The 26,002-nt window shown below is 48.4% G+C and overlaps 3 protein-coding genes across 10 annotated transcripts; all 3 read left to right on the plus strand.

Annotated features, from left to right (window-relative positions):
* The first annotated feature begins 665 nt into the window (after window positions 1–665).
* Window positions 666–4,154, plus strand: STOML2 (stomatin like 2). Its single transcript, XM_036260963.1, has 10 exons — window positions 666–770; window positions 995–1,132; window positions 1,560–1,659; window positions 1,798–1,856; window positions 1,945–2,046; window positions 2,479–2,613; window positions 2,741–2,885; window positions 3,005–3,084; window positions 3,332–3,460; window positions 3,878–4,154. The coding sequence occupies exons 1-10, from the start codon at window positions 726–728 to the stop codon at window positions 4,013–4,015; spliced, it is 1,071 nt and encodes a 356-aa protein (XP_036116856.1). The 5' UTR covers window positions 666–725; the 3' UTR covers window positions 4,016–4,154.
* Window positions 4,155–7,234: 3,080 nt separating this feature from the next.
* Window positions 7,235–14,734, plus strand: PIGO (phosphatidylinositol glycan anchor biosynthesis class O). Of its 5 annotated transcripts, XM_036261271.1 has the most exons (11): window positions 7,235–7,366; window positions 8,144–8,655; window positions 9,243–9,386; window positions 9,576–9,699; window positions 9,994–10,153; window positions 10,361–10,540; window positions 10,797–12,327; window positions 12,895–13,101; window positions 13,319–13,533; window positions 14,147–14,217; window positions 14,358–14,734. In XM_036261271.1, the coding sequence occupies exons 1-11, from the start codon at window positions 7,311–7,313 to the stop codon at window positions 14,485–14,487; spliced, it is 3,330 nt and encodes a 1,109-aa protein (XP_036117164.1). In that variant the 5' UTR covers window positions 7,235–7,310; the 3' UTR covers window positions 14,488–14,734. The 5 variants fall into 5 exon arrangements, with proteins under 5 accessions (XP_036117164.1, XP_036117165.1, XP_036117166.1 ...); XM_036261272.1 differs by lacking the exons at window positions 14,147–14,217; window positions 14,358–14,734 and adding an exon at window positions 13,750–13,891; XM_036261273.1 differs by lacking the exons at window positions 14,147–14,217; window positions 14,358–14,734 and adding an exon at window positions 13,721–13,754.
* Window positions 14,735–19,875: 5,141 nt separating this feature from the next.
* On the plus strand, window positions 19,876–25,815 carry FANCG (FA complementation group G). Of its 4 annotated transcripts, none has more exons than XR_004959492.1 (14): window positions 19,876–20,402; window positions 20,613–20,703; window positions 21,079–21,210; window positions 21,445–21,647; window positions 22,344–22,479; window positions 22,617–22,747; window positions 22,848–22,994; window positions 23,128–23,279; window positions 23,643–23,709; window positions 23,981–24,270; window positions 24,420–24,466; window positions 24,663–24,818; window positions 25,204–25,295; window positions 25,452–25,564. XR_004959492.1 is itself a non-coding variant. In XM_036261007.1 (14 exons), the coding sequence occupies exons 1-14, from the start codon at window positions 20,307–20,309 to the stop codon at window positions 25,558–25,560; spliced, it is 1,881 nt and encodes a 626-aa protein (XP_036116900.1). In that variant the 5' UTR covers window positions 19,876–20,306; the 3' UTR covers window positions 25,561–25,815. The 4 variants fall into 4 exon arrangements, 3 of the variants coding, with proteins under 3 accessions (XP_036116900.1, XP_036116901.1, XP_036116902.1); XM_036261007.1 differs by having other exon boundaries at window positions 25,172–25,295; window positions 25,452–25,815; XM_036261008.1 differs by having other exon boundaries at window positions 21,147–21,210; window positions 25,172–25,295; window positions 25,452–25,815.
* Window positions 25,816–26,002: the final 187 nt, after the last annotated feature.

Consider the following 26,002-nt stretch of genomic DNA (forward strand, 5'->3'; position numbering starts at 1 on the left):
ATGTGCCAGAGCATCAGGGATGTGGGTAGGTTGACATGCTCCAGACAAGGCTGAACTTTGGGGCTCTGTGCTGGACTATGCAAGGGTACCAGACTTGATAGACCCTGACTGGGAAGTAGTAGAAAAAGCTATGGTGCCTTGGGAAAAGAGGGAAGGAGAAAATCTCAGTTCAATCACCAACACAATGTTAGACCCAGTCACCACAGCAACGGGAATGGGGTCAGTCCCCAGTGGGAGGGCTGGGTATAACAGGACTACCAGAGAATGTCACTATGGCAACCGTGGCTGCGAGTCAGCTCCAGTACTACCCTGGTCGCTATGGTGACAGATGGGCGCGGTTATAAGCTCAGAAGGGTAAACTGTGTCTCTCGTGGGGGGGTAAGAACTCGGTGGGAGGTGTTACTGGGCCACCTGCACACGGAAAATTGCCTCCATTTTGGTCACCAAGTCCGGGATCGCGAGCTTGATCAGCAAGAACCGGAACAAACTTCACTCTGGGGCCCTCTCGGAAGATCTGCTTTTCTCCGGGAACAATTTGATGCACGCTTCGGCCAGGTAATGTTGATTGGCTGTGTAAAATGACAAGTGAAGGAAGGGAAGAGACGGCCGGAAGTACATCCGGGGGAGTGGAAACACCGGAGGAAAAAAGGCTCAGGTCCGGGCTTCTCGAGAGACCGCTCTGCTCCTCATCTCGTTGGTTCCGGAGGTCGCTGCGGCTGTGGGAAATGCTGGCGCGCGCGGCGCGGGGCACTGGGGCCCTTTTGTTAAGGGTAGGAGCAAAGCCGCATTTTCCAAGGGCCTGTCCAGAGATCACTTGGGTCCTTAGCTGGGAAGGAGAGGGATTCTAAGTTTGGGTAGCGAGCTGGGGTCAGAGGTCATGGCCCCACGTGAGTCCGTCTCCGCGCGGTGTAGGAAAATGCCTCCCGGACAGGCGCCGAGAGGGGCGGAGTGCCCGGCCGGCTGAAATCTCTGCTAACCCTCGTCTTCCCTTCAGGGTTCCGTGCAGGCTTTTGGCCGCGCTCCGCGCCGCGCCTCCTCAGGATTGCCCCGAAACACCGTGGTACTGTTTGTGCCGCAGCAGGAGGCCTGGGTGGTGGAGCGAATGGGCCGATTTCACCGGATCCTGGAGCCTGTGAGAAACTCATCTGCCCACCCCGAGCCATCCTGATTCCTAATTCCCTCACGACATAGCTGGTAGGGGGTCGGGGTGGGGGTGACGGAAAGTACCTCCTGGCGGGGCCTAGGCTGCTGACCGTCATAACCGTGTTCCCACCTTTTCCTATTGCCCTAGCATTCCACGTGCCTTATTCTTAGGAGTCTCCCCTACCCACTCTCAGTTCCATCTGTCTGAAGAAAGATACTCTGCTGGCTCCCGTTCCCTTGATTCTCCCATACATTCAGAGGCTCAACCTATTCTCTTGGGCTTCCCTACCATTGACATTCCCATCCTTCTTTTCTGGGCATGTTCTATATGCTGATTCCCTACCAATTACAGTCCTAGCTTGGATACCAACCTTACAGCCCCCATCCTTCTGAAGACTCATGACTCTTCTTCCCAGGGCCTGAACGTTCTCATCCCTGTGTTAGACCGGATCCGATATGTGCAGAGTCTCAAAGAAATTGTCATCAATGTGCCTGAGCAGTCAGCTGTGACTCTTGGTGAGGGGTGCAGGGTGACTTGGGTGCTCTGAGGCCATTAGGATGTGGTTGCTGGAGATACAGAGCTTAGGAGAAAGAGCTGATTGGGACCTGGAGGCCTGACCTTCCTCTTTTTTCTCTCCTGCTCCTGCATTGTAGACAATGTAACTCTGCAAATCGATGGGGTCCTGTACCTGCGCATCATGGATCCTTACAAGGTATCTGTCTTCTGCTTTATTCAGCTCCTGAGTTGTTCTCACTAAAATTCTGCACCCAAGCTTCCTACATTATCCATATTCCTTTCAGGCAAGCTACGGTGTTGAGGACCCTGAGTATGCTGTCACCCAGCTAGCTCAGACAACCATGAGATCAGAGCTTGGCAAACTCTCTCTGGACAAAGTCTTCCGGGTAAGGGTTCTGAGCCAGAGTTAAGGTTTGAAGACACAGGCTTGGCACTCTTCATTCCATTCTTGGGGTTAAGATCAATCCTAGGTCCTTCTCAGCTTAGACCCTTGGTGAGTAGGTCTCATACACTTTTACACAGGTAAAAGAGGCTTATACCTTTTTTTTTTTTTTAAATCGTCACCTGAGGATATTTTTCCATTGATTTTCAGATAGAGTGGGAGGGAGGGAGAGAGAGAGAGAAACATCAATGTGAGAGATAAACATCGATTGGCTGCCTCCTGCACACCCCCTCCTGGGGATTGAGCCCACAACCTGGGCATGTGCCCTGACCAGGAATCGAACTGGGACCTCTCAGTCCTTGGGACAGTGCTCACTCCACTGAGCCACACTGGCTGGGTGAGGCTTATACCTCTTTTTACACCTCTCTTCCTCCAGGAGCGGGAGTCCCTGAATGCTAACATTGTGGATGCCATCAACCAGGCTGCCGACTGCTGGGGCATCCGCTGCCTCCGTTATGAGATCAAGGATATCCATGTGCCACCCCGGGTGAAAGAGTCCATGCAGATGCAGGTGGGGGCCAAGGAGGACATCCCATGCTCTAGTTGCAGGGGAACCTGGACTCCTATGTGATGGGTACAGTTGCAGATCTGTTTAAGAGTTTTGCTCTGACTTCTTATTGATTGCTGGGGGCTTCCAGGTGGAGGCAGAGAGGCGGAAACGGGCCACAGTTTTAGAGTCTGAGGGGACTCGAGAGTCAGCTATCAACGTGGCAGAAGGAAAGAAGCAGGCACAGATCCTGGCCTCTGAGGCAGAAAAGGCTGAACAAATAAATCAGGCTGCAGGTCAGCAGAGGGTAGAGCCTGAGGGAGGAGCAGGGCATGGGTCTTTGAGGGTTGGTTCTGGGACAGTAGCTTGGGGGTACCCTGACCTCATGGGCCAAGTCCTGTCTCTTTTCTTCCAGGAGAAGCCAGTGCAGTTCTAGCCAAGGCCAAGGCCAAAGCTGAAGCTATTCGCATCCTGGCTGCAGCTCTGACACAGCATGTGAGAGGCCCTGGGTGGGAGTGGGGGACAGAAATTGACAGTGGAAGTTCTCTTATCTACCTATGGGAGAAATTCCTGCCTTTGTGGGTTCCATGGAGCCAGCTTATATGATGATTTCTTATATTGTGATATGCATATCCTTTTTCCAGGAACCTGACATTTCCTTTCCACTACCCCTCACCCCTACCCCACCCACTTCTCTAAGTCTGATGTCTGATTTCTGATTTTATCCCTCCTATGGCCACAGAATGGAGATGCAGCAGCCTCACTGACTGTGGCTGAGCAGTATGTCAGTGCGTTCTCCAAACTGGCCAAGGATTCCAACACTATCCTGCTGCCCTCCAACCCTGGCGATGTCACCAGTATGGTGGCTCAGGTTAGAGTGCCCTGAGGTTCCTGCACAAAGCACCAATGCCAGAGACAGATTCCACCACTACCATCACCATTTATATACCATAGAGGTTTTCAGAGTCCTTGAAACCTGGACCTCCCTTCAGGCCGTGTAGAGAATGAATCTCTAAGGATGAAACACCCCCACTCACCCTCAAGATAGGGAAGCTCTTGAGACATTGTTTTCTCCCAGATACCTGTATAGTATTCTGAGGGTGGCCCTGCTCTGGTAGTTTGCAAAATTCCTAGAACTTGACTCCAGAGCTTATAAGACTGACATTTGAGAGAGGGAAAAAGAAAAAACAAGCTGACTGACTGCAGCCCCACCTTATTTTAGCCATTGGTAGGCTGTGTTTCACCTTCTGCCATATGTCCTTATGGTTCTCTCTGTTCCTCTCCTCAGGCCATGGGTGTGTATGGGGCCCTTACCAAAGCTCCAGTGCCAGGGGCCCAGAACTCAGTCTCCAGTGGGAACAGCAGAGATGTCCAGGGCACAGATGCAAGTCTTGATGAGGAACTTGATCGAGTCAAGCTGAGTTAATAGAGCTGGGCTTGGCCAAAGGCTGGGGACAGAGAAACAGCACTCCCAAACTCTGGCTGTAGCCTCCCTGCTGAGATTTTGGTTATTATTTTTTTATTTGAACTTTAATCATGTAATAAACTTGCCAGTGGCAAACCAATAACAGGCCTCTCTGATTGGGAAATGAAGTTGAGAAAATCATCATTGTTTTCCTTAGATGTTCACTCCCACCTTCTAGTCCGGGGAGGGGGGGAACATCTGGCCTGTATAAGGCCCTTGAAATCAATACCAGCTAACATCACACACCTCACCAAAGAGAAGCAGTTCCAGCCATCACATTAGGGGTCAGTTAATGATTGACCAAATATAGCAGGCTAATTTTTAAGTTGATCATTTTTTATGGCCCACGAATGATGTTACAAATATCCTAATGGCCCTTGGCAGAAAAAAGGTTCCCCACCCCTGCTCTTGTCCTATCAGGTCTTGGGAGCCAATCCTCTGTGAGCAAGAATGTACCTGATGTAATATGAAATCATCCTTTTGTTTTCAGGAGAAGCTGTGGGATAATGTGGAAGGATTAAGCCACATGTCACTGAACTGTCAGCTGGGAAGTGTAGTCCCTTCCTGCTAAGTGTTGGGCTGTGAATTTGAGCAGGTGTTTGGGGGGATTTTTCATGACAAAGAGGACTGCCCTGGCAGGGTAATACTGCTGAATGTTTAAAGGGTCTTGAGGGAGACTGACATTCATTTATTCAAACATGTTTAATGATGTCTACGATGTGCCAACCTCAGTGCTAGATGTGATTTACAAAAACAACTGAGATTCAGCAGTCCCTGCTTTCACAGAATACCAGGTCAGGGAAGGGAGACAAGGAAGCAGACAAATACAAAGTGATTAGTGCTGTGACAGGAAAATTCTGGCTGAGGGGTACTGGAAGGAGAAGCATGTCAGCTTGTGGACAGTAAAGTTGCCAACACCGCCATTGAGTTCAGACTTGAAAAATTAATGCCTTCACCAAGCTAAGGTTTGAGGCTAGAGTATGCTAAGGCCTACATCTCCAGAGAAACGGGAACATTCAGAATAATTTGCTGTGGCTGAATGGAGGGATGTTAGGGGGATGTGACTATATGGCAAGGGCCAAATCACAGAGTCCTGAAGACTTTGGACTTTATTCTTAAGGTACGTGGGAGGAGAGCCCATGAAGGGTTTTCCCCTCTTCCCATGAAGAATTTTAAGGTATTTAGGTAACCATATTAGTGTTTTAGATATAGCTGTTCTACTGCAATGGGGCCAGGGGATTCAAAGGAGAAATGGGAGGCTGGAAAGACAATAATAAGAAGGCTGCTTCAGTGCCCTGAGAGCATAATGAGGCCTGAACTGAGGTAAGGAGCCATCAGGATGGAAGTGGAGGAATAATTAGACATATTTCTGAATTAGAATTTATTAATTTATCTGTTTGATAGCTGCTAAACCCTAACTATGTGCCAGGCACCAGGGATATAGTAATGAAGAAAAAGTTCCCTGTTTTCAATGAGCTTACATTGTATTTGGAAGGGACAAACTATTAATAAGATGTATAGTATTTCAGACATTGATGAATTGTGCTAAGGAAATTAAGAAAAGGAAGGAAGATGGGGATTTGGGGAGAGGGGTTTCTGTAATATTAAGTAGAGGGTTCTAGGAAGCTTCGCTGATGTTATATTTGAATTTAGATAGGGAGATGATGGGAATCTGGGAGTAAATTTGGGTGTCTGGGAGTAAAGCTGACAGAGGAGATTGATTGCAAATGCAAAGGCCCTGTACATTTCTCATAACTGGAAGAGCAAAGGAGCTATAGTGGGTGAACAGAGTTAAGGAAGCAAAGAAGTAGCCCCTACATGAATCAGGAAAGTGGGGAGCTAGTATGTAGTAAATATGTAGGGCTACATAAGGCCACTACAAGAACTTAGGCTTTACACTGGTATGAAAAATCAGAGAGAGGTTTTTGGCTTTTAACAGTAGCTTTACTGAGATGTAATTCACACACAATTCACCCACTGAAAGTGTAAATTCAGTAATTTGTAGTATATTCAGAATTGTGCAGCTATCACAATTTTAAAACATTTTCATCACCTCTCCTCCGTCCCCAACCTGACACAAAAACCCTGTACCCATTAGCAGTCACTTCCTTTTCCCTCAGCCCTAGGCAACCACTAATTCACTTTCTGTCTCTGTAGATTTACATATTCACATAAATGGAAGAATGTAATATGTGCTATTTTGTGATGGCTTTCAGCATGTTTTTAAGGTTCATCCATGTAGTAGTGTTCCTTTTAATGGCCAAACAACATTCCATTGTATAGCTATACCATATTTTGTTTATCCATTCATCAGTTGACTGTTAAGGATAATGCTATTGGGAACATTAATGTGCAAGTTTTTGTTTGAATATATGTTTTCATTTCTCTTAGGTAAATACCTAGGAGTGGAATTGCTGGATCATATGATAACTTTATGTTTAACTTTTTAAAAATATATATGTTTTTATTGATTTTAGAGAGAGATGAAGGGAAAGGGAGAGAGAGAGAAACATTGATGAGAAACATCAACATCTATTGGCTGCCTCCTGCCTGGCACACCCCTACTGGGGATCAAACCTGCAACCCAGGCATGTGCCCTGAGTGCCCTGATTGGGAATCAAACCGGCAACCTCTTGGTGCATGGGTCAAGACTCAACCATTGAGCCAGGCCGGATTGTGTTTAATCTTTTGAAGAATTGACAAGACTGTTTTCCAAAACTGCTGCACCATTTTACAATCCAAACAGCAGTATATGAGGGTTCAAATTTCTCCACATCCATGCCAATATTTGTTATTTGTCTTTTTTATTATAACCCTCCTGGTGGGTTTGAAATAATATCTCTAGCATTTCCCTAATGGCTAATGTTGAACATCTTTTCATATGTGTATTGGTCATTTATATATCTTCTTTGGGAAAATGTGTATTCAGATCCTTTGCCCATCAGTTGGAGTCAGCTAACTGAAAAGGGGAAAACATGTTATTTATCCCTACAGATGAGGTAATACCCAATGACAGTGAGTGAAGGATCTACTGTTTAAGGGGTTGACTCAGACACCTAGCTCTTAGTCTTAACCAAGAATGGACAGTGGTTCCCTGAACTTATTCTAACTTTGCCTCTTGTTCCCAATTCTCCTCAAATACTATAATCTCACATTAAACTCTACCTCTTGCCAGCCCTGCGCTCTTTGCCGAACTTCCTCGTAGGCGCCGGCAGATGGCGATGTGGTCCCCGGGGCCGCTCTGTTCGGCGCGCGCATGTCTGTGGTGTCAGGCTGCAGGCGCTGTCGATGCACTTCCGGGCGCCGTTCAAGGTGAGCTAGGGTTCTGAGAACCCCCTCATAAAATTTCTCTCCTCGAAGTAAGGGAGCTTCCCGCCAGCTCGCAGCCTAGGTGCGCCTTTAGTGGGGTTTGGGTGCCCAGGCGGGGACCAGGTAGCCACCAGAGGAGGCAGAGCCATTCGGCTGACTGGATCCCCGCGAGGCCTAACCGGCTCTAGACACCACGCGCCTGCCCTGCTGCGCGGAGGAGGTCGCGCCTCTGGTCTCCTGACGAGCCTGGGTTTCCGGAAGCGGAGTGTGACTACTGCCTCTTCGTCCCCTAGGTCCCCACCAGGCGGCGCCGACAGCCCAGCCCGCAGGTTTTCCCTGAGGCTGCGAGACCTGGCCACCCAGGGGTGTTGAGATTGGCAAGGAGAAGTGGAGAAATAGGCGTCAGAGAGCAGTCTACCACTTGGAATAAGTTTTCCCTCATGGACTGTTTTTCATCTTTAGGATCTCCTGGAGTACATGTGCGAATTTCTATGCTCCACTCCCAAAGATCCTGATTCAGTAGATCTGGGGTGGGGCCAGGCAATCAGCATTTTTAATACCCTCTCCAGGTTGATGCCCATAGTCTATGGATCTCACCTTCAGAAACACTGGTATAACTGGTGGAGAGGAACATTGCATTGAGTTGGCTATGGAACTATTTATCTTCAGGAAGGCTGCCAAGAGGAAGTGATTCTAGCTGGGCTTTGTATGGAGGCACCAGAATACCCACTGGTTCTCTGCCCCACAGTGATGATTTCTCCCCTCTACTGCTACCACCAGGATGCAGAAGATCTCAGTGCTGCTCTTCCTGGTCTGGGTGTGCTTCCTCTTCTATGCTGGCATTGCCCTCTTCACCACTGGTTTCCTGCTCACCCGTTTGGAGCTCACCAACCATAGCAGCTGCCAAGAGCCCCCAGGCCCTGGGCCCCTGCCATGGAGGAGCCGAGGGGAGCCTGGGGCCTGCTGGATGGCTTCCCGATTCTCCCGGGTTGTGTTGGTGCTGATAGATGCTCTGCGATTTGACTTCGCCCAGCCGCAGCGCTCACATGTTCCTGAGGAGCCTTCTGTCTCCCTGCCCTTCCTGGGCAAATTTGGCTCCTTGCAGAGGATCCTGGAGATTCAACCCCACCATGCCAGGCTCTACCAATCTAAGGCTGATCCTCCCACCACCACCATGCAGCGCCTTAAGGCCCTCACCACTGGCTCACTGCCTACCTTTATCGATGCTGGCAGTAATTTTGCCAGCAACGCCATAGTGGAAGACAATCTCATTAAGCAGCTTGTCAGTACAGGTTAGTCTGGGCCTCTTTGGAGGTTAGAAGTACTTTGACAAGTTTCTTCTTTAGAAGAACTTTGGGTGTCTAGCTGCATGCTTGACTATGCTGTGGGGAGAGATGGGAAGAGAAAGGGACCATGTTCCTAAATGCAGGGAGCACAGCTCCAGGCTTTGTCCTGGAATTTCTAATCTACATGGGATGTTGGTTTTACTTTGGGGCACTGTCAGTAAAGGAGCAGGAAAGAGACGAAGAGGAGAAGATGTATGTCTAGACACCATCACAAGTGTGGAACAAAGAGTAGAGGGTCAGGCCCTGTCCATTCATTAACTTGGAAAAAGCAAGATGCACTCAGGAAAAATAGCAGCAGACATAGTTAGAGACTGAGAACTAGCAGAACTTTTTGTAGGAACAAGGAGTGAGAGGACTGGGTAGAGTATGGTTATCAGGGAAAGCTTCCTGGCAGAAAATTGTAGATTTTGAAGGATCAAGAATTTCTGTGCCTTAAAGTACATGATTGGGATTTCTGATGGGTCTTTAAAGGGCCTCCTCTCCTCTTTTCCCCTGCCCTGCTCAGGCTGTGACCCACTCTCATGCCCCTGCAGGAAGGCGTGTGGTCTTCATGGGAGATGATACCTGGAAAGATCTTTTTCCTGGAGCTTTCTCCCAAGCTTTCTTCTTCCCCTCCTTCAATGTCAGAGACCTACACACAGTGGACAATGGCATCCTGGAACATCTCTACCCAACCAGTGAGCATAGGGCCAGAGGCAGGCCTGACTAAGATTGGGGGTTGGGAGGGCTGCTTCAGTCCACAAATTCTGAACCCTCAATGGATGCGACAGCCTGGGCTTGTGTCCCTGGACATAGGAGCATCAGAGCCTGGCTGGGTTTGAGGAGTGGGCCTTAGTCCCCTGTGTTCAGTCTTTTCCCCTTCACAGTGGACAGTGGTGAATGGGACGTGCTGATTGCTCACTTCCTGGGTGTGGATCACTGTGGCCACAAGCATGGCCCTCACCACCCTGAAATGGCCAAGAAACTTAGCCAAATGGACCAGGTGATCCAGTGAGTGTGGGATATGGGCTGGGAGATTGGGTTTGTCTGAGAATCTCAGGATATGTGATCCCAAGAGAAAAAGTCCTTACTTGAAGTCTCTTTCCTGGCTGGATTCTGAAGTCTCTAGGCCTCATCCATCTTGTGTAGTTCAGTGTGTAGCTTTGGGCAGTAGGGTTATTATTGAAGAGCTATTTCTCTGCCAAAGGTCTAGGCCCTAATAATGGAAGTTATGGCTGGGGGTGAATGGGCCCCTGAGAAAAATCTTTATCCATCCTTACTCCCTGACACATTCTTGGCCCCTAGGGGAGTTGTGGAACGTCTGAAGAATGATACACTGCTGGTGGTGATTGGGGACCATGGGATGACCAAGAGTGGGGACCACGGAGGGGACAGTGAGCTGGAGATCTCGACTGCACTTTTTCTGTACAGTCCCACAGCCCTCTTCCTGAGGGCCCCACCAGAGGTGAGGCCAGGGGTGTGCTTTGGTTTCCAGGTATTCAACCTGTGTCACAATCACAGCATCCGGTGGATCCCTCTATTTTAGGCCCCTAAATTCATGACCTCTGGGCATCCCCCATTCTCATTTCCCACCTATAACCCTATACCTGCCATCCCAAACACTGACTTTAGTTCTGTGGTGAACCTTTTGACCTCTGTCCTTGTCCTCTAGGAGCCAGAGGTAATTCCTCAAATCAGCCTTGTGCCTACGTTGGCCCTGCTGCTGGGCCTGCCCATTCCATTTGGGAACATCGGGGAAGTGATGGCTGAGCTGTTCTCAGAGGTTGAAGACTCCCAGCCTCACTCCTCTGCTCTGGCCCAAGCTTCAGCTCTCTATCTCAATGCCCAGCAGGTAGGTAATGGGCTGGGTGTCCAGATGACAGAGCTAGGGTAGACATGGGAGAAGCATAACGACCCACTCTGTGTCCTTTGTTCAGTCTTAATCTCACCTTCCATAGCCATATCCTCCTTCCACTATCCCTCCCTTTCCCCCTGTCCTGGACAAAGTTTGGGTCTCTAATGTCCAGGTACTCCCTTTAGTAATACCTGTCTTTTCCTCTGTCCCAATACCTGACCTGTTCCCCTTGGTCTTTGACCTTTTCTGCCAGGTATTTCGATATCTTCACACCTACTCAGCTGCTGCTCAGGACCTCCAAGTTAAGGAGCTTCATCGTCTGCATAACCTCTTCTCCAAGGCCTCTGCTGATTACCAGCGGCTCCTACAGAGCCCCCAGGGGGCCGAGGCAGCACTACAGACTGTGATTACTGAACTGCAGCAGTTCCTGCGGGGAGTTCGAGCCATGTGCATTGAGTCTTGGGCTCGGTTCTCTCTGGTTCGCATGGCAGGGGGTGCTGCTGTGTTGGCTGCTGCCTGCTTTCTCTGCCTGCTGATATCCCAGTGGGCAACATTCCCGGGCTTCTACCTCCGCCCTCTCCTCCTAGTACCCATGGCCTGGGGTCTGGGTCTGGCTGGGGTTGTAGTGTGTGCTGGCCTGGCAACTACTGGGATGAAGCTGGATCCAGTGGTTCTAGGAGCTATGGCTGCAATGGGCTCAGTCCTGCATTTTCTGTGGAAAGCCTGGGCTGCCTGGGGATCCAAGAGGCCCCTGGCAGCCCTATTTCCTATTCCTGGGCCTGTCCTAATACTTCTGCTCATTCGCTTTGCTGCTTTCTTCTCTGATAGCTTTGTTGTAGCTGAGGCCAGGGCCACCCGCTTCCTTTTGGGTACACTTATCTTGCTCCTGGTTGCCCAGCTTCACTGGGAGGGCAAGCTGCTGCCACCTAAGCTACTCACAATACCCCGCCTTGGCTTTTCGGCCCCAGCAGTTCCCCCACGGCACAAGGGAACACGTGCCCTGGGGCTTGGAGTTGGGTTGCTTTTATGTATAAGGCTAGCTGGGCTTTTTCATCGCTGCCCCGAAGAGACACCTGCTTGCCATTCCTCTCCCTGGCTAAGTCCCCTGGCGTCCATGGTGGGTGGTCGAGCCAAGAATTTGTGGTATGGAGCTTGTGTGGGGGCACTGGTGGCCCTATTAGCTGCTGTGCGCTTTTGGCTTTGCCGCTATGGTAATCTCAAGAGCCCTGAGCCCTCTGTGCTCTTTGTGCGCTGGGGACTGCCCCTAATGGTACTGGGCACTGCTGCCTACTGGGCGTTGGCATCGGGGGCAGATGAAGCACCCCCACGTCTCCGGGCCCTGGTTGCTGGTGCATCAGTTGTACTGCCTAGGGCTGTGGCAGGGTTGGCCGCTTCAGGGCTTTTACTGTTGCTCTGGAGGCCTGTGACAGTGCTGGCGAAGGCTACAATGGGTGCTCCAAGGACCAGGACTGTCCTCACTCCCTTCTCAGGCCCCCCTACTTCTCAGGCTGACCTGGATTATGTGGTTCCTCAAATCTACCGACATATGCAGGAGGAGATCCGGGGCCGGCTGGGGAGAACCAAATCTCAGGGTCCCCTGACTGTGGCTGCCTATCAGTTGGGGAGTGTCTACTCAGCTGCTATGGTTACAGCCCTCACCCTCTTGGCCTTCCCACTTCTGCTATTGCACACAGAGCGCATTAGCCTTGTGTTCCTGCTTCTGTTTCTACAGAGCTTCCTTCTCCTGCATCTGCTTGCTGCTGGGATGCCCATCACTGCCCCTGGTAAATACGCATCTTGGCCCTGATTTATCCAAGGATGGTAGGGATATGAGTTTGGCCCCTTGTGTTTTCAGGCTGGTGTTGCTCCTCATATTGTTCATCTTGATAATAGGATTTCATGCCTCATGCAGTTGGGAGGATCTTTGTGATGTCCTCTCTCTGCTGTAGCCAAGCTAATTGATTCCTACCATTGGCTCTGAGGGCCAGCAGGGTTTATGAAGGAGGGAGACAAGGAGTACCCTAAAACTCATTCTTAAGGAAATGCTATATCCTCATGAGTGCATTTTCTGATTTTCCAGTCATGGGAGTGGTGAATTATCAGCATATGTCATAGTGAGCTATGTGTAAATGAGACAGAGAAAGAGATTGACCACTGTGGCGTTCGAATTAGAGTAATGGGGCTTTGTGCCTCAGAGGGAATTAGAATAACAGAATGTTGACTATAGGAAGTTGGGGTGATGGGCATGTATGTGTCTGAAAATTAGCAATGAAGTAGTAGTTGTGTGATCATGGGGAGTAGGCTATGAATTAGGGAATGGAATGTGACTTTAAAGAGGCATGTTTCTCCAGGTCCTTTTACTGTGCCATGGCAGGCAGTCTCTGCTTGGGCCCTCATGGCCACACAAACTTTCTACTCCACTGGTCACCAGCCTGTCTTTCCAACCATCCATTGGCATGCAGCTTTCGTGGGATTCCCAGAGGGTCATGGCTCCTCCACCTGGCTGCCTGCTTTGCTAGTGGGAGCCAACACCTTTGCCTCCCACCTCCTCTTTGCAGGTACCACCTCACTCTACCTTTGATTCCATTGTTTACTCTAACTTTATAGAAGGAAAGGAACTCCCTGAATTTGAGTGGGGAGATGTAATTTTGTTGAATCTCTGGCACCCCTTGACCTATGTTAATTAGAGGCTGAGCGAACTAGGGTGGTTGAGAGCCAGGCTGGCCTGGACCCTGGGTTCTCCATTTATTGTAGCCCTGCTTTTCTCTGAGGCAGTAGGTTGCCCATTGCTCCTGCTCTGGCCCTTCCTGTGTGAGAGTCAAGGGTCCCAGAAGAGGCGGCAGCCCCCAGGGAATGAAGCTGAGGCCAGAGTCAGACCTGAGGAAGAGGAAGAGCCACTGATGGAGATGCGGCTCCGGGATGCGCCTCACCACTTCAATGTAGCACTGCTGCAGCTGAGCCTCAAGTACCTCTTTGTCCTTGGTATTCAGGTGGGTGCAGGGGAGAGATCATGGAGTTAATGACCTTATTTCATGTGTGTACATCACATTCTTTCATGCTTTGCCAAAACTCTGGGAGAGAGCCTTGACTGAGGTACAGATAAGTGAAGTGGTTGCCCAAGGTTAGCGGCCTCAAATGGCAGTATTGAAATTTGAAACTGTATCTTTTTAATCCTAGATTTAGATTGTTTCCTCTCTACCAGATAGATTTGGATCCTGTTGGTTGCATTTGGGATTACTCCATTGGTGTTCTGACTGGAAAAGCTAAAGTGATAGCCAGGATTCTTTCCCAAGCTGCGGTCATGGATCCTCTTCCTTTCCTTCAGAGGCTGGGGGTGTGATTGTGACATCTTCCTCCACCCTGGGGGCAGAGCCTGAGTGTTAGCAGCACAAATGGATAGTGCTTGCCCAGGATCACACAGTGAGTCATGGTGGGGCCAGGAAAAGAATTAGATCTCCAAAGTGTTTGCCCAAGCCCAGGGTTTTTGCCACTGACATACTACTTTCCTACTCCTCTCATTCTTCACAGGGGCGTATAGGAACACTCTTTTTGATCTGCTTCCTCCTCTTCCCAAGTAACTTGACTCCTCCTCTTTTCCCTTAGATTCTGGCCTGTGCCTTAGCAGCCTTCATCCTCCGCAGACATCTCATGGTCTGGAAGGTATTTGCCCCCAAGTAAGTGGATTTTCCTTGAGAAGTAGAGGTATCGGGGAGGGTGAAACGGAACAAAGAATGCATATCCAGGTTAGACGAGGTAGGGAAAAAGCTCTAGACCTACTCAATTGTCCCCTGATATTCTCCACTTTTCTTTGCAGGTTTATTTTTGAGGCCATGGGCTTCATTGTGAGCAGTGTGGGACTTTTCCTGGGCCTAGCTTTGGTGATGCGAGTGGATGGTGCTGTGAGTTCCTGGTTCCAGCAGCTAGTTCTGGCCCAGCAGAGGTAGCCCAAGCTGTGGGTGTTGGCTCCTGACCACGGGAAGAACTGGAGAACAATCTAGTCTGGCCTATACGGGTGCTGGATCATCTGCAAGAAAGGCTCAGCCACACCTTTTACTACCATGCAGCCAGGAGCTACTGACATCTGGGACTTTATTATTTTATAATTAAAAATCATAATGAGGCATGATTTTTAACTCCTGCTTTGGATGCATCTGAGGGACTATGGGGTGGTCTCCAAAGAAGAATAAAATAACAATGTAAATATGTGTGTCTGAGATGTGGGGAAGCCCCCACTGTCCTATAAAGGCTAGAGGGAGGGTCAGTCTCCCTTCCCATGAGGCACAGATGGGATCAGTTCTGCAGAACTTCTGTACCTAAGAACCTTTGGGATATGGTGGAGTTGTGTGAACTCACTTCCCCCAGCTCTTCCCAAATCACTTTTACTATCCCACCTGTTTTTTTTCTTTGCCATGCAGCATATTTTGTTATATTCTTATGCTTTGACTGTTAACAGAGATAGCTGAAAAGATTAGCCCAGTCATCTTGGAGCACACAGACTTCCACTGTCTAAAGCCCAAGTAGTGCGGTGTCTCCTCTACTGTGTCCTTTTATTCCAGAACACCTTTTGCCCTTCACTTCTGTGGAGGCCTCCCTAGCTTCCCAACCAGTGCTGCATTTTATCAGACCTACTTGCCCAGCTTAAAGCATTCCACCATGTCCCATTGATTATTCCTGGCTTGATAACAAACTGTATAACTCTAATGCTCCTCATGCATGTCTCCTGTGTCCTCCATCCACCTCATTACTCCTGGGTCATGTGGAAGTGCTGTGAAACCCCTGTGGAAATTTCCATCAAAAGAATGAAGAAGAGGCTCTGAGGAGAAGGTTCAGGACTGGGGTTTGAGGTTTGAAAGTACCCAGGACAGGAAGAGATGAGACCACTGACAGAAGAATGGATGTTAAAATTGTGGGATAGCACCTACCTTTACCTGGCAGGGTAAGAAGAGAAGCTGAGTAGCATTGATTGTGCAGTAAAGGCATTCACTGCTGTGGTAGCTAAAGGAAGAGTTAATGGCCAACAGTCCCTAGTGCTATAGAGGTCAAATAGGAAGATGATGAAAAGTGTGTACTGTTTCAGGCAATTAGAGGGTAGGACATTAGACTCTGGCAGGGATAGGTTTAATAATGAAAGGGGAGAAGTTAGGCCCCTGCTAGCCTGTAAAATGAATTAGAAAAGAAGTTCCTTCCCTCAGTCTGGTGGATACAACTCCCAAGTATTATTTAGTGAGCAGATAGTAACTTTGTGAAAAGAAATAAAGACCTTTTCTCTATCCCAAGACCCATGGGAAAGATTTCAGGTACACTCCTCCCCGCTTCCCCTGCTTTTTCTTTGCAGGGAGCCCCCTTCCCTGGAGCCTAAGGATAATCTGATCTGCTAACCACTGTTTCCTTTTCTCCTGATCTATCTACAAGATTCTTTTAGAGAAAGATATGTTAGCACATTAATTTACACTATTAGAAATTCATATCCCTGCCTTTTATTTGACACCAAAGAGCCCATTCCATACTAACTCTTTTCTTTTTTAATAAAGAGTTTTATTGAGGTACAATTTACCATAAAATTTACCCATTTAAAGTATATAATTTAATGATTTTTAGTATATTCAGAGTTGTACAGCCATCACCACAGTCAACCTTGGAACATTTTATCAACCCACAAACTAGATACTACTCTTTCCTATTACCCTCCATCCCTCTCCACCTGTACCGCTACCCTAGGCAACCACTATTCTGGACATTTCATAGAAATGGGATCATATAATGTATGGCCTTTTGTGACTGGCTTTTTTCACTCAGCATAATGTTTTGAAGATTCATCTATATAGTACTATGTATTAGTACTTCATTCTTTTTCTTTTTTAAAATTGAAGTAAAGTCCACATGACATAAATTAAGCATTTAAAAGTGTACAGTTGATTGGCCCTTAGTACATTTACAATGTTCTACCATCATTACTATTTCCAGAACATTTTCATCACCCCCAAAAGAAATCACTTACTGCCCTGGCAGGTTTTGCTCAGTGGTTAGAGTGTCAGCCTGCAGTCCAGAGAGACCCGGGTTCGGTTCCTGCTAAGGGCGCGTACCTTGGTTGCGGTTTGTCCCCGGCCCTGGTTGTTCATGTGGGTGGCAGCCACGCGATGTGTCCCTTTCACATCGATGTTTCTCTCTCTCTTCCTCTCTCTCCCTCCTACTCTGTCTAACAAAAAAAATGGAAAAATGTCCTCAGGTGAGGATAAAAAAAAAATCACTCGTTATCAGTCATTTCCAATCTCCTTTGCCCCCAGTCTCTGACGACCACTAATGTGTTTTCTGTTTCTATGGATTTGCCTATTCTGGATATTTCATGTAAATGGAATCATATAATATGTGGCCTTTTCTGTCAGGTTTCTTTCATACAGCCAACTGTTTCAAGGTTCATCTATGTTGCAGCATAAATCAGTACTTTGTTTTTTTATGGCCAAATAATACTCCATTGTGTGGATATAGCACATTTTTGTATTCATTCATCTATTGATGGACATTTGGGTTTGCACCTTTTAATAATGCTGCTATGAACAACCATACACAAGTTTTTGTTTGGGCATGTGTTTTCATTTGTATATACCTAGTAGTATATTGTGAAATTGCTAGGTCACATGGTAATTCTGTTTAACTTTTTGAGAAGTTGTTTTAAAAAAGTTTAAGCCCTGGCCAGTTTGGCTCCATAGTTAGAGCATCAGCCTGCGGACCAGAGTTGCAGGTTCAATTCCGGTGAAGGGCACATACCTCAGTTGCAGTTTGGTCCCCAGCCCTGGTCGGGGTCTTGCAACCGGTAGATGTATCTCACATCAGTGTTTCCCTCTCTTTCTCTCCCTTCCTCCCACTCTAGCTGAAGATAAATGGAAAATATCCTCAGGTGAGGATTTAAAGAAAAAAACAAGTTTAAAAAGTTACAAGTTGTTGAGTTACTACTCTGTTTTCCAAAGTTGCTGCACCATTTTATATTCCCATCAACAGTGTATGAGTACCAATTTCTGCACATCCATGCCAATACTTATATGTATCTGTCTTATTTCTAACCATCCTGCTGGGTGTGAAGTAGTATCTCATGTGGTTCTAGTTTATATATCCTTGATGACTAAAGATGTTGGGTATCTTTCTTGTGCTTATTGGAGAACTGTCCATTCAGATCCTTTGTTTTTCAATTGGGTTGTCTTTTTATTACTGAGTTATAAGCATTGTTTATATATTCTAGAAACAAGTCCCTTATCACATATTCTATCCCTTCTGTGGGTTATCTTTTCATTTTCTTGACAGTGACCTTTGAAGCACAAAAAAAATTTTAAGTGTGTTTTTATTGATTTTTTTTTTAGAGAGAAACATCAATATGAGAGAGAAACATCAATCGGCTGCTTCCTGCACACTCCCTACTGGGGATCATGCCTAAAACCCGGGCATGTGCCTTAACCAGTAATCGAACTGGTACCTCTCAGTCCATGGGATGACTCTCAATTCACTGAGCCACACAGGCCAGGCTAAAGCACAAACTTTTTTTTTTTTAATTTTTTTATCCTCACCCGGGGACAATTTTGCATTTATCTTCAGATAGAGCAGGAGGGAGAGAGGAGGGAAGAGAGAGAGAAACATTGATGGGAGAGAGACACATCGACTGGTTGCCACCCACATGACCCCGACCAGGGCCAGGGACAAACTGTAACTAAGGTACATGCCCTTAGTGGGAACTAAACCTGGCACTCTCTGATCCGTGGGCCAACACTCTAACCACTGAGCCAAACCAGCCAGGGCATAAAGCACAGACTTTTTAAGTTTTGTTTGTTCTTTTGTCTGAAGGAGACTGGCAGCATTACTATTCAGTTATACTGCTAATTAACCTTCAACTATTTATATGGCACATAAAAACAAAATTTTAAAGTTTTGATGAAGTTTATTTCATCCTATTCTTTTGCTGCTTGTTCTTTTCATATGATATGTAAGAAACTGTTATCAAGTGCTACAATTTAGTTTTAGAAAGTTGTCATCACTCCCACAAATTCCCTGTACTTTTGTTTACAATCAATCCCCAATCTCACCCAAGGCCACTGATCTTTTTTTTAAATTGTTTTTTTCTTTATTAATTTTAGAGAGGAAGGGAGAGGGAGAAAGAGAAACATTGATGAGAGAACAACGACTGGCCACCTCTTGCATGCCCCATACTGGGGATTGAGCCCACAACCTGGTCATGTGCCCTGACCGGGAATCGAACCAGCAACCTCTTAGTGCATGGGTCGATGCTTAACCACTGAGCCACACTGGCCGGGCTGTATTTTTTATTGTTACTATTGTTTTTAAAATTCTCACCGAGGATATTTTTCTGATTATTTTCAGATAGAGCTGTAGGGAGAGAGGGAGAAAGAGAGAGAGAAAGAGAAAAACATCGATGTGAGAGAGACACATCGATTGGTTTCCTCCCGCATGACCCCAGCCTGGGCTGGGGACCAAACTACATCTGAGGTACCTGCCCTTGACCATAATCGAACCCAGGACTCTTTGGTCCACAGGCCTGATGCTCTAACCACTGAGCAAAACCGACCAGGGCTATTGTTACTATTCTATGTGTGTATGTTCATAGTGGTATCTAATGGTTTTAATATGTATTTCCCTAATAGTTGATGTTGAGCATCTTTTTCTGTGGTTCTTATCCATTCATGTATCTTTTTTGGTAAAATATCTATTCATATTTTATCTCCCTGCCTTATATTGGTTCAAATGTCTTTTTTTTTTATTGAGCTTTAAGAGTTACATGTTGTAGATACAAGTCCATTATGAAATATGTGGTTTGCAAATAATTTTTTACAGCTTTGTGGTTGAATTTTCTTGATGGTGTCTTTGTAGCATAAGAGTTTTTCATTTTAATGAAGTCCAACCTATCCATTTTGAGTTCATTTTATGTATAGTAATGGTCGTAGTTGGTTGTGGGGTTTTTTGTTTTGTTTTGTTTTGTTTTTGCATAGGGATATCAACTCTCCCAGCTCCATTTGCTGAAAGGATTGGGCAGGTACTCCATCGGTAAGCAGTGCAAACTGCACAAACACAGGGTTGCGCTGCCAGCAGTCAGACTGCAGGCCGTTGAGCGGACTGTGGTGACAGTGTTGATGGTCCACGGTGAAGAGAGAGAGGATGGTCCGATTACTGAGGGCCTTGGTCTCCTGTCAGTTCCTTTGGAGACACTTTCTTCCGGGCCGGACTTTTCCAGGGTCTCTCGGCTGTACTACGATTCCCAGCATGCATCGCTCGGGCCTGCCCTGCGGGGGCGGGGGTGGGGGAGGGAACCCAGCAGACCTGGAAGTGTAGTTGCAAGGGAAGGGCCCGCCGAGCCCGGGCCCTGATTTCGATATCGACTTCTCGAGGCTTCGGCGAGGGTCCAGACGGTGGAACGGTGAGCGGTACAAGCTCCTCGTAGAAACGCCGCCAGGCTGCTTCAGCCTTCCTCACTGGTCTGTCCGGAATCGTTTCTTAGTTTCCCGCGAGGACTGTTTGAAGACGACCAACCGCAGCCCACAATTTTGCCGCCCGGCCAACCAGAGGCGAGGATGGTAGAGGCGTGGGTGTGAGAGCCCGGCCAGGCTGCCAGGAGAGAGTCCATTTTACCCCGAGGGGAGCAAAAGGGGAGCAGGAGGAGCCGCGGAAGTTCACGGGCCCCCTCCTCCTCGGGTGGGGGCTTAGGCAGGGACAGGCTTACCCTTTCGTAGCCCTCTCCCTGTTTGTGGGCCCAGTGTCAGCCACCATGTCCCACCAAATCCCTCTGGGTTCTTCAGTGCCACAAGTCAACTGCCTGGACCTGTGGAGGGAAAAGAATGACCAGCTAGTTCGACAGGCCAAGGTAACGCGGTTGCTTGGACTCTCGCTTTGCAGCCTCAAAATACCAGAAAGAGGGTTTGCTGTGGTGGATGACCCCCAGCAAATGGGGGAGGGGCTGAGCTTGACCTAACCCTAAACCCAGAAAAGATTGGAGAATGATTATCTGTTGCCACTGCTGCAGGGTTAGAGGGAAGGATTTAATCTCAGTGATACTACACCCCACATTTGGCAGGTGGCTCAGGACTTGGATCTGTCTCTGAGGCGACAGCAATTGGCTCAAGATGCGCTGGAAGGGCTCAGGGGACTCCTCCATAGTCTGCAGGGTAAGCAGTGTCCTCCCCAGGATGGTTTAGTCCCTCCCACCCCGTCCACAGCCAGAGACCAGTTCCTCTTCTCCATTTCTGGGATTGAGGCGATTGATTACTCAGGGGCCTGTTTAAGGCACAAATGGGACTGGAGTGGATAGTCTTTGTACAGATGAATCTCCTTGTACACACACACACAGCAGCAGCATTTGAAGAAGTGGTTCCCCAAATGGTCTAATCTGGAGAATCTTCTGTTCTTTCCATACTCTGTCCAAAGGGTGCATTCTTTATTGAGGCCATTTGGTTGAGGTGGGGGGTGATCTCTAGTTTGAATCTTATTCAGGGAATCTTTTAGGGGGGATCAGCTTGTGAGACCAGCATTTGTTGCTCTAGGGCTCTCTGCATCTGTTCTTGTTCTCCCCTTGGAATTGACTGTTATCTGCAACTTCACTACCCTGAAGGCAAGCCTGGCCCAGCGTTTCACTGAGGACCAGGCCCAGGATATCCAGTGGGGCCTAGAGAGAGGTGAGGGCCAGAGATTGTCTCCCATGCCCCTGCCAGCCTTAGTCTGGGTTTAAACCCTTGCAAGGGGGTTGGGGAGGAGCAACATAATCTGTCACCTCCAAGAAGACAGATGCCCTTATCTGATCCTCCATGTGCTTCTCAAAGTAGGAGAACCTTTATGGTCTTTGGGCTCCTGCAGAAAAGGAAAGCCAGAGATCAGGTCGTATTTCAGCTGTATGTGTGTGTACTCTACAGTGCTAGAGACCCAGAAGCAGCTGGGGCCCAGGCTGGACCGTGGATTTAGAGGGTTGTGGAACTCTGTCCTCCATGCTTCCGCCGTTCTGCCGCAGCTGCTCCCTGCCCTTCACCACCTAGCTGGCCTGCAGGCTGCCCTCTGGCTGAGCACTGACCATCTTGGGGACCTGACCTTGCTGCTGCAGACCCTAAATGGCAGCCAGGTAATTCTGGAAGTGACCTGGAACTAAGGGTCTTTTCTCTCCTACCACTCCTCCCAGCTGCAGAAGCATCATTAGGTGGTGGAAAGGTTGCTGGGTTGGTGGTCAGAAGACCTGTGTTCTCTCAAGGAATTTTAAGTGACCTTGCTCTGGTTGGTCCCTCATTGGAGGGATTCTCTTGGGAGCATTTTAAAAATAGCTTATGCCCTGGCCGGGTAGCTCAGTTGGTTGGAGTGTCATCTTGATTCACCAGGGTTTCAGGTTTATTCCCTGGTCAGGGCACAGGCAATAGCCAGTAATGCATAAGTGGGTAGAACAACAAATAGATGTTTCTCTCTCTCTCTTTCTAAAAAGCAATACAATTAAAAACAAAAAGTTTAATAATCTTGGGTGGGGTCAAGGTTCTTATGACCTTGCTGAAGTCACTTCCCAGTCTCAGTCTTTTCATCAGTAACTCAAACATAGTCCTTGCCCTGTGTCCTCGTGGGCTTATCCTGAGTGAGGAGGTGCACTAGGATAGATTATCATTGCTCCAGGTTTTTCTTCTTCCCTTTATCCTTTCCCTACAGCTATCTATCTCTTAGAATTGGGGGAACAGGAATCAGGAAAACCCTTGAATTCAAGGTCCAGCCAGCATAGACTAAGACAGGAGAATAAATAGTTATAGGCTTGGATCCTCTTTGCTCCTTCTCTCCCCAGAGTGGGGCCTCCGAGGATCTGCTGCTCCTTCTAAAATCTTGGAGCCCCCCAGCTAAGGAATCAGATGACCCATTGACGCTGCAGGATGCCCAGGGCTTGAGGAATGTCCTTCTGACAGCATTTGCCTATCGTCAAGGTCAGTTAGCAGTCCGACTGATTCTTTCCTCCCCACTCCCCATTTTAAGGGGCCTCTAGGCTCATGATGTTTCTCTCATGTCCTATTTAACTTGTGCCCTATGGGCCTTTCTAAGTTTATACCCTGATTGCTCTCAGGCCTCCAGGAGCTGATCACAGGGAGTCTGCCTAGGGCACTAAGCAGCTTTCATGAAGCGGCCTCAGGTCTGTGCCCACGACCTGTGTTAGTCCAGGTGTACACAGCACTGGGGACCTGTCTCCGGAAGATGGTAAAGACAGTGATAGGGTGGGCTGGGGAAACCATGGGTGTTATGGACAGCTTTTTTCTTTGTGAGGGTGGCTAAGGCTTGTGTCCTCTCACCCCTCTAGGGCAATCCACAGAGAGCTCTGCTATACTTGGTTGCAGCCCTGAAAGGGGGATCCATCTGTGGTCCTCCACTTCTGGAGGCCTCCAGAGTATATCGGCAACTGGGGAACACAGCAGCAGAGCTGGAGAGTCTGGAGCTTCTGGTTGAGGTAAGGAACTATGCCAATTGAAGATATGGGGATTGCTGAGGTGCTTGTGTTGAGTCGATGAGTCAAGGTATAAATAGAAGGAAGTATGGCTCCCAAAGATTATAGATATACTATCTTCTTTTGTCCCTTTTAGGCCTTGAGTATCCCTCCTACCTCTGAAGTCCCCCATTTTCTTATTGAGGTAGAGTTGCTACTCCCACAACCTGACCCAGCCTCGCCTCTTCACTGTGGCACACTGAGCCAGGTCAGACACCTGCTAGCAAGTCGATGCCTACAGATGGGAAGGTGAAGTTATGCCTTGCTCGTGTGAGCTCCTCATCCCACTTTTGATGCCTTCCCTGGGATGTGACTCTGTTTCTGTTCTTGTGAGTCAGAGGGATGGATGAGTCAGTGGCAAGACATAGGTCCCCACTCCTCAACCTCTGCCTTGCCACTGGACCTGAACACTTTCCCCAGACACTAACCTGTATCTTTAAAACTGAAGTCACCTCCCAAATCCATTCTGTAAGTAGGGTATATCTACACTGAGCCAAGGTTGGAACCCCAAGACCCATTCCCCAGGGCCCTTGAGCATCCCTCCCTTAGCTAAGAGCCCTTGGAGGGATCTGCAAGGGTCTAACGTAAGGCTCATGGGCTATGACTCCTCAGGACAGAGTACGCTGCAGAGCATTACTTAGACCTACTGGCCCTGTTGCTGGATGGCTCGGAGCCTAAGGTGGGTATATCTTTAAGGTTCTCTGCAGTTGGGGTAGGAAAGGGTTGGGGTCTCATTCGGAGTAGAGCAGGACTGCTGTTTTCTGTTTTTTTTCCTCTGCTGTTTTGTTCGTCTAATCTTGGAGGGGGTGGCAGAACAGAAAGGCTTCCCAGAACAAGGTGTCCAGGGCAGCAAGCAATGGGTGGTTTCCATATGGTACCAGAGCCTGGTGACGAGGTTGCGGGTGGTGGTTAATGTTTGTTTAAGACACCGCATCTTTCTCTCACCCCAGTTATCTCCACCCCCCTGCTCCTCAGGGCTGTGTATGCCTGAGATATTTTTGGAGGCAGCAGCAGCACTGATCCAGACAGGCCGAGCTCAGGATGCTTTGACTGTATGTGAGGAGCTGCTGCGCCGCACATCATCTCTACTGCCCAAGATGCCCCTGCCATGGAAAAATGCCAGCAAAGGAACCAAAGAGTCACCACACTACCCACTTTGGGTCTCTGCCACCTACCTGCTTCAGGGCCATGCCTGGGTGCAACTAGGGGTCCCAAAACAGGCAATTAGTGAATTTAGCCGGTGAGCCCAGGAAGCCAACCAGTGCCAGGGCCATATGGGAAGTGTGGAGGTCTGACTGGGACCTGAATTGGAGAGCTCCATTCTTACCTATTAACCCCAGAGTTTCTGAGCTTGACTCATCTTCATCTCTGCTCCATGTCTCACTTCAGGTGCCTTGAGCTGCTCTTCCGGGTCACACCTAAGGACAAAGAACAAGGTGATATAGGCTCTCGATTTCCCTGTTCCCTCCTGGAAGTGGTGGTGGTAGATAGCAGTTCCCTTTTCATGTGTCCTAGCCCACAAGGAGATTTAAGAGAAGGGGACTCCAGACACAAAAAGAGATAGAGGGGACTTGGGGTTTTAGTGACTTTATGGCTGTTAACACACTTCTTGACTTTGGGGGTGGTCCCCAGGGCCTGCTTCCAACTGTGAACAGGGGTGTACGTCAGATGAGACACTACAACAGCTTCGGGCAGCTGCCTTGATTAGTCGTGGACTAGAATGGGTGGCCAGTGGCCAGGATACCAAAGCATTACAGGACTTTCTCCTCAGTGTGCAGGTGTGCCTAGGTATGTATACTTACATGGTGTTAGCCACGCACAGTTGCATGACAGAGAGGCCCATGGGGGAAGTACTGAGTGATGTTCTTAGATAGGAGGGGTATTTCCCAGACTTCTCAATGTCCTCAGACACAAAGACAGTGATGGTGCTGAGAGTGTGTTGGGCAGAAGTAGAATTAGTTGAGCCCTTTGTCCTAGGCAGTCAATGCTTAGGGGAAGGAATGATTGGGAATGACCTACTCCTGGTTCAGTGTGTGACTGTAGGCAAAACAGTTCCCTGCTTTATGCCTGTTTCCCATTTTATAAAATGATGCCTAAGACTGGGTCAAGTTCTAAGGCTCTACTCTGGGGTGGGACTACAGGTAATGGAGATGCTTCATTTCACCTGCTTCAGACTCTGAGGAGGCTGGATCGGAGGGATGAGGCCACTGCTCTTTGGCGGAGACTGGAGGCCCAAACTAAATTGCTACAGGAAAATGCTACATGGTAAGGTTGAGGCCTGCTGCTTGGGTCTGAGGGGCAGTTGGTGTCCTGGAATCCTTGTGCCTATTGGGCTGGGTGATGGTGAATAAAAGGGAGGGAGTGGTTGCCCAACCTTCTGCCTATTCTTCACTCTTAGATCTCACCCTTCTTGCTTTCCAGGTCTCTCCCCCTGTACCTTGAAACTTGTTTGAGCTGGATCCATCCTCCTGACCGTGAAACCCTTCTTGAAGAGTATCGGACATTTCTGCTGGAGCCTTGTGACTTGTAGCTGCCAAGTTACAAAGAGTCTGAGCTGGGGTCCCAGTGGGCCATCTTTCTGTGGGGAGGGCTTTCTGCTATACCGTCCTTGGGAATGTGTTCGGAGGTGACCATCCCTATATAAGTCCGGCTTTGGAGAGGTTGGTGGTACTCCTACAAAATTTTTTGGCCTAGTTATTTCCATCTCGTTCCAGAGGACCTCTTGTTTCCCCCATCCCCACCAACAATGAGGCATTGACTTTGCTCACGGCACCTTTTTTCCTGTTTCCCCTTTTCTTGTGTTGATTAAAATCTCATCTATCTCTTGTCTGCCTACTACATATATGAGTGGGACAGCTCACAGCTGTCTGATTCAGTTGAGTGCTGGTTGTCTAAGGTGCCCTCTTCCAACATCATCTACCTTATGACTTGAGATCTGGGGTAGAAGAAAGGGTTAGAGTAATCCTTATTCA

Source organism: Molossus molossus, unplaced genomic scaffold, assembly GCF_014108415.1.
Source record: "Molossus molossus isolate mMolMol1 unplaced genomic scaffold, mMolMol1.p scaffold_m16_p_14, whole genome shotgun sequence".
NCBI lineage: Eukaryota > Metazoa > Chordata > Mammalia > Chiroptera > Molossidae > Molossus > Molossus molossus.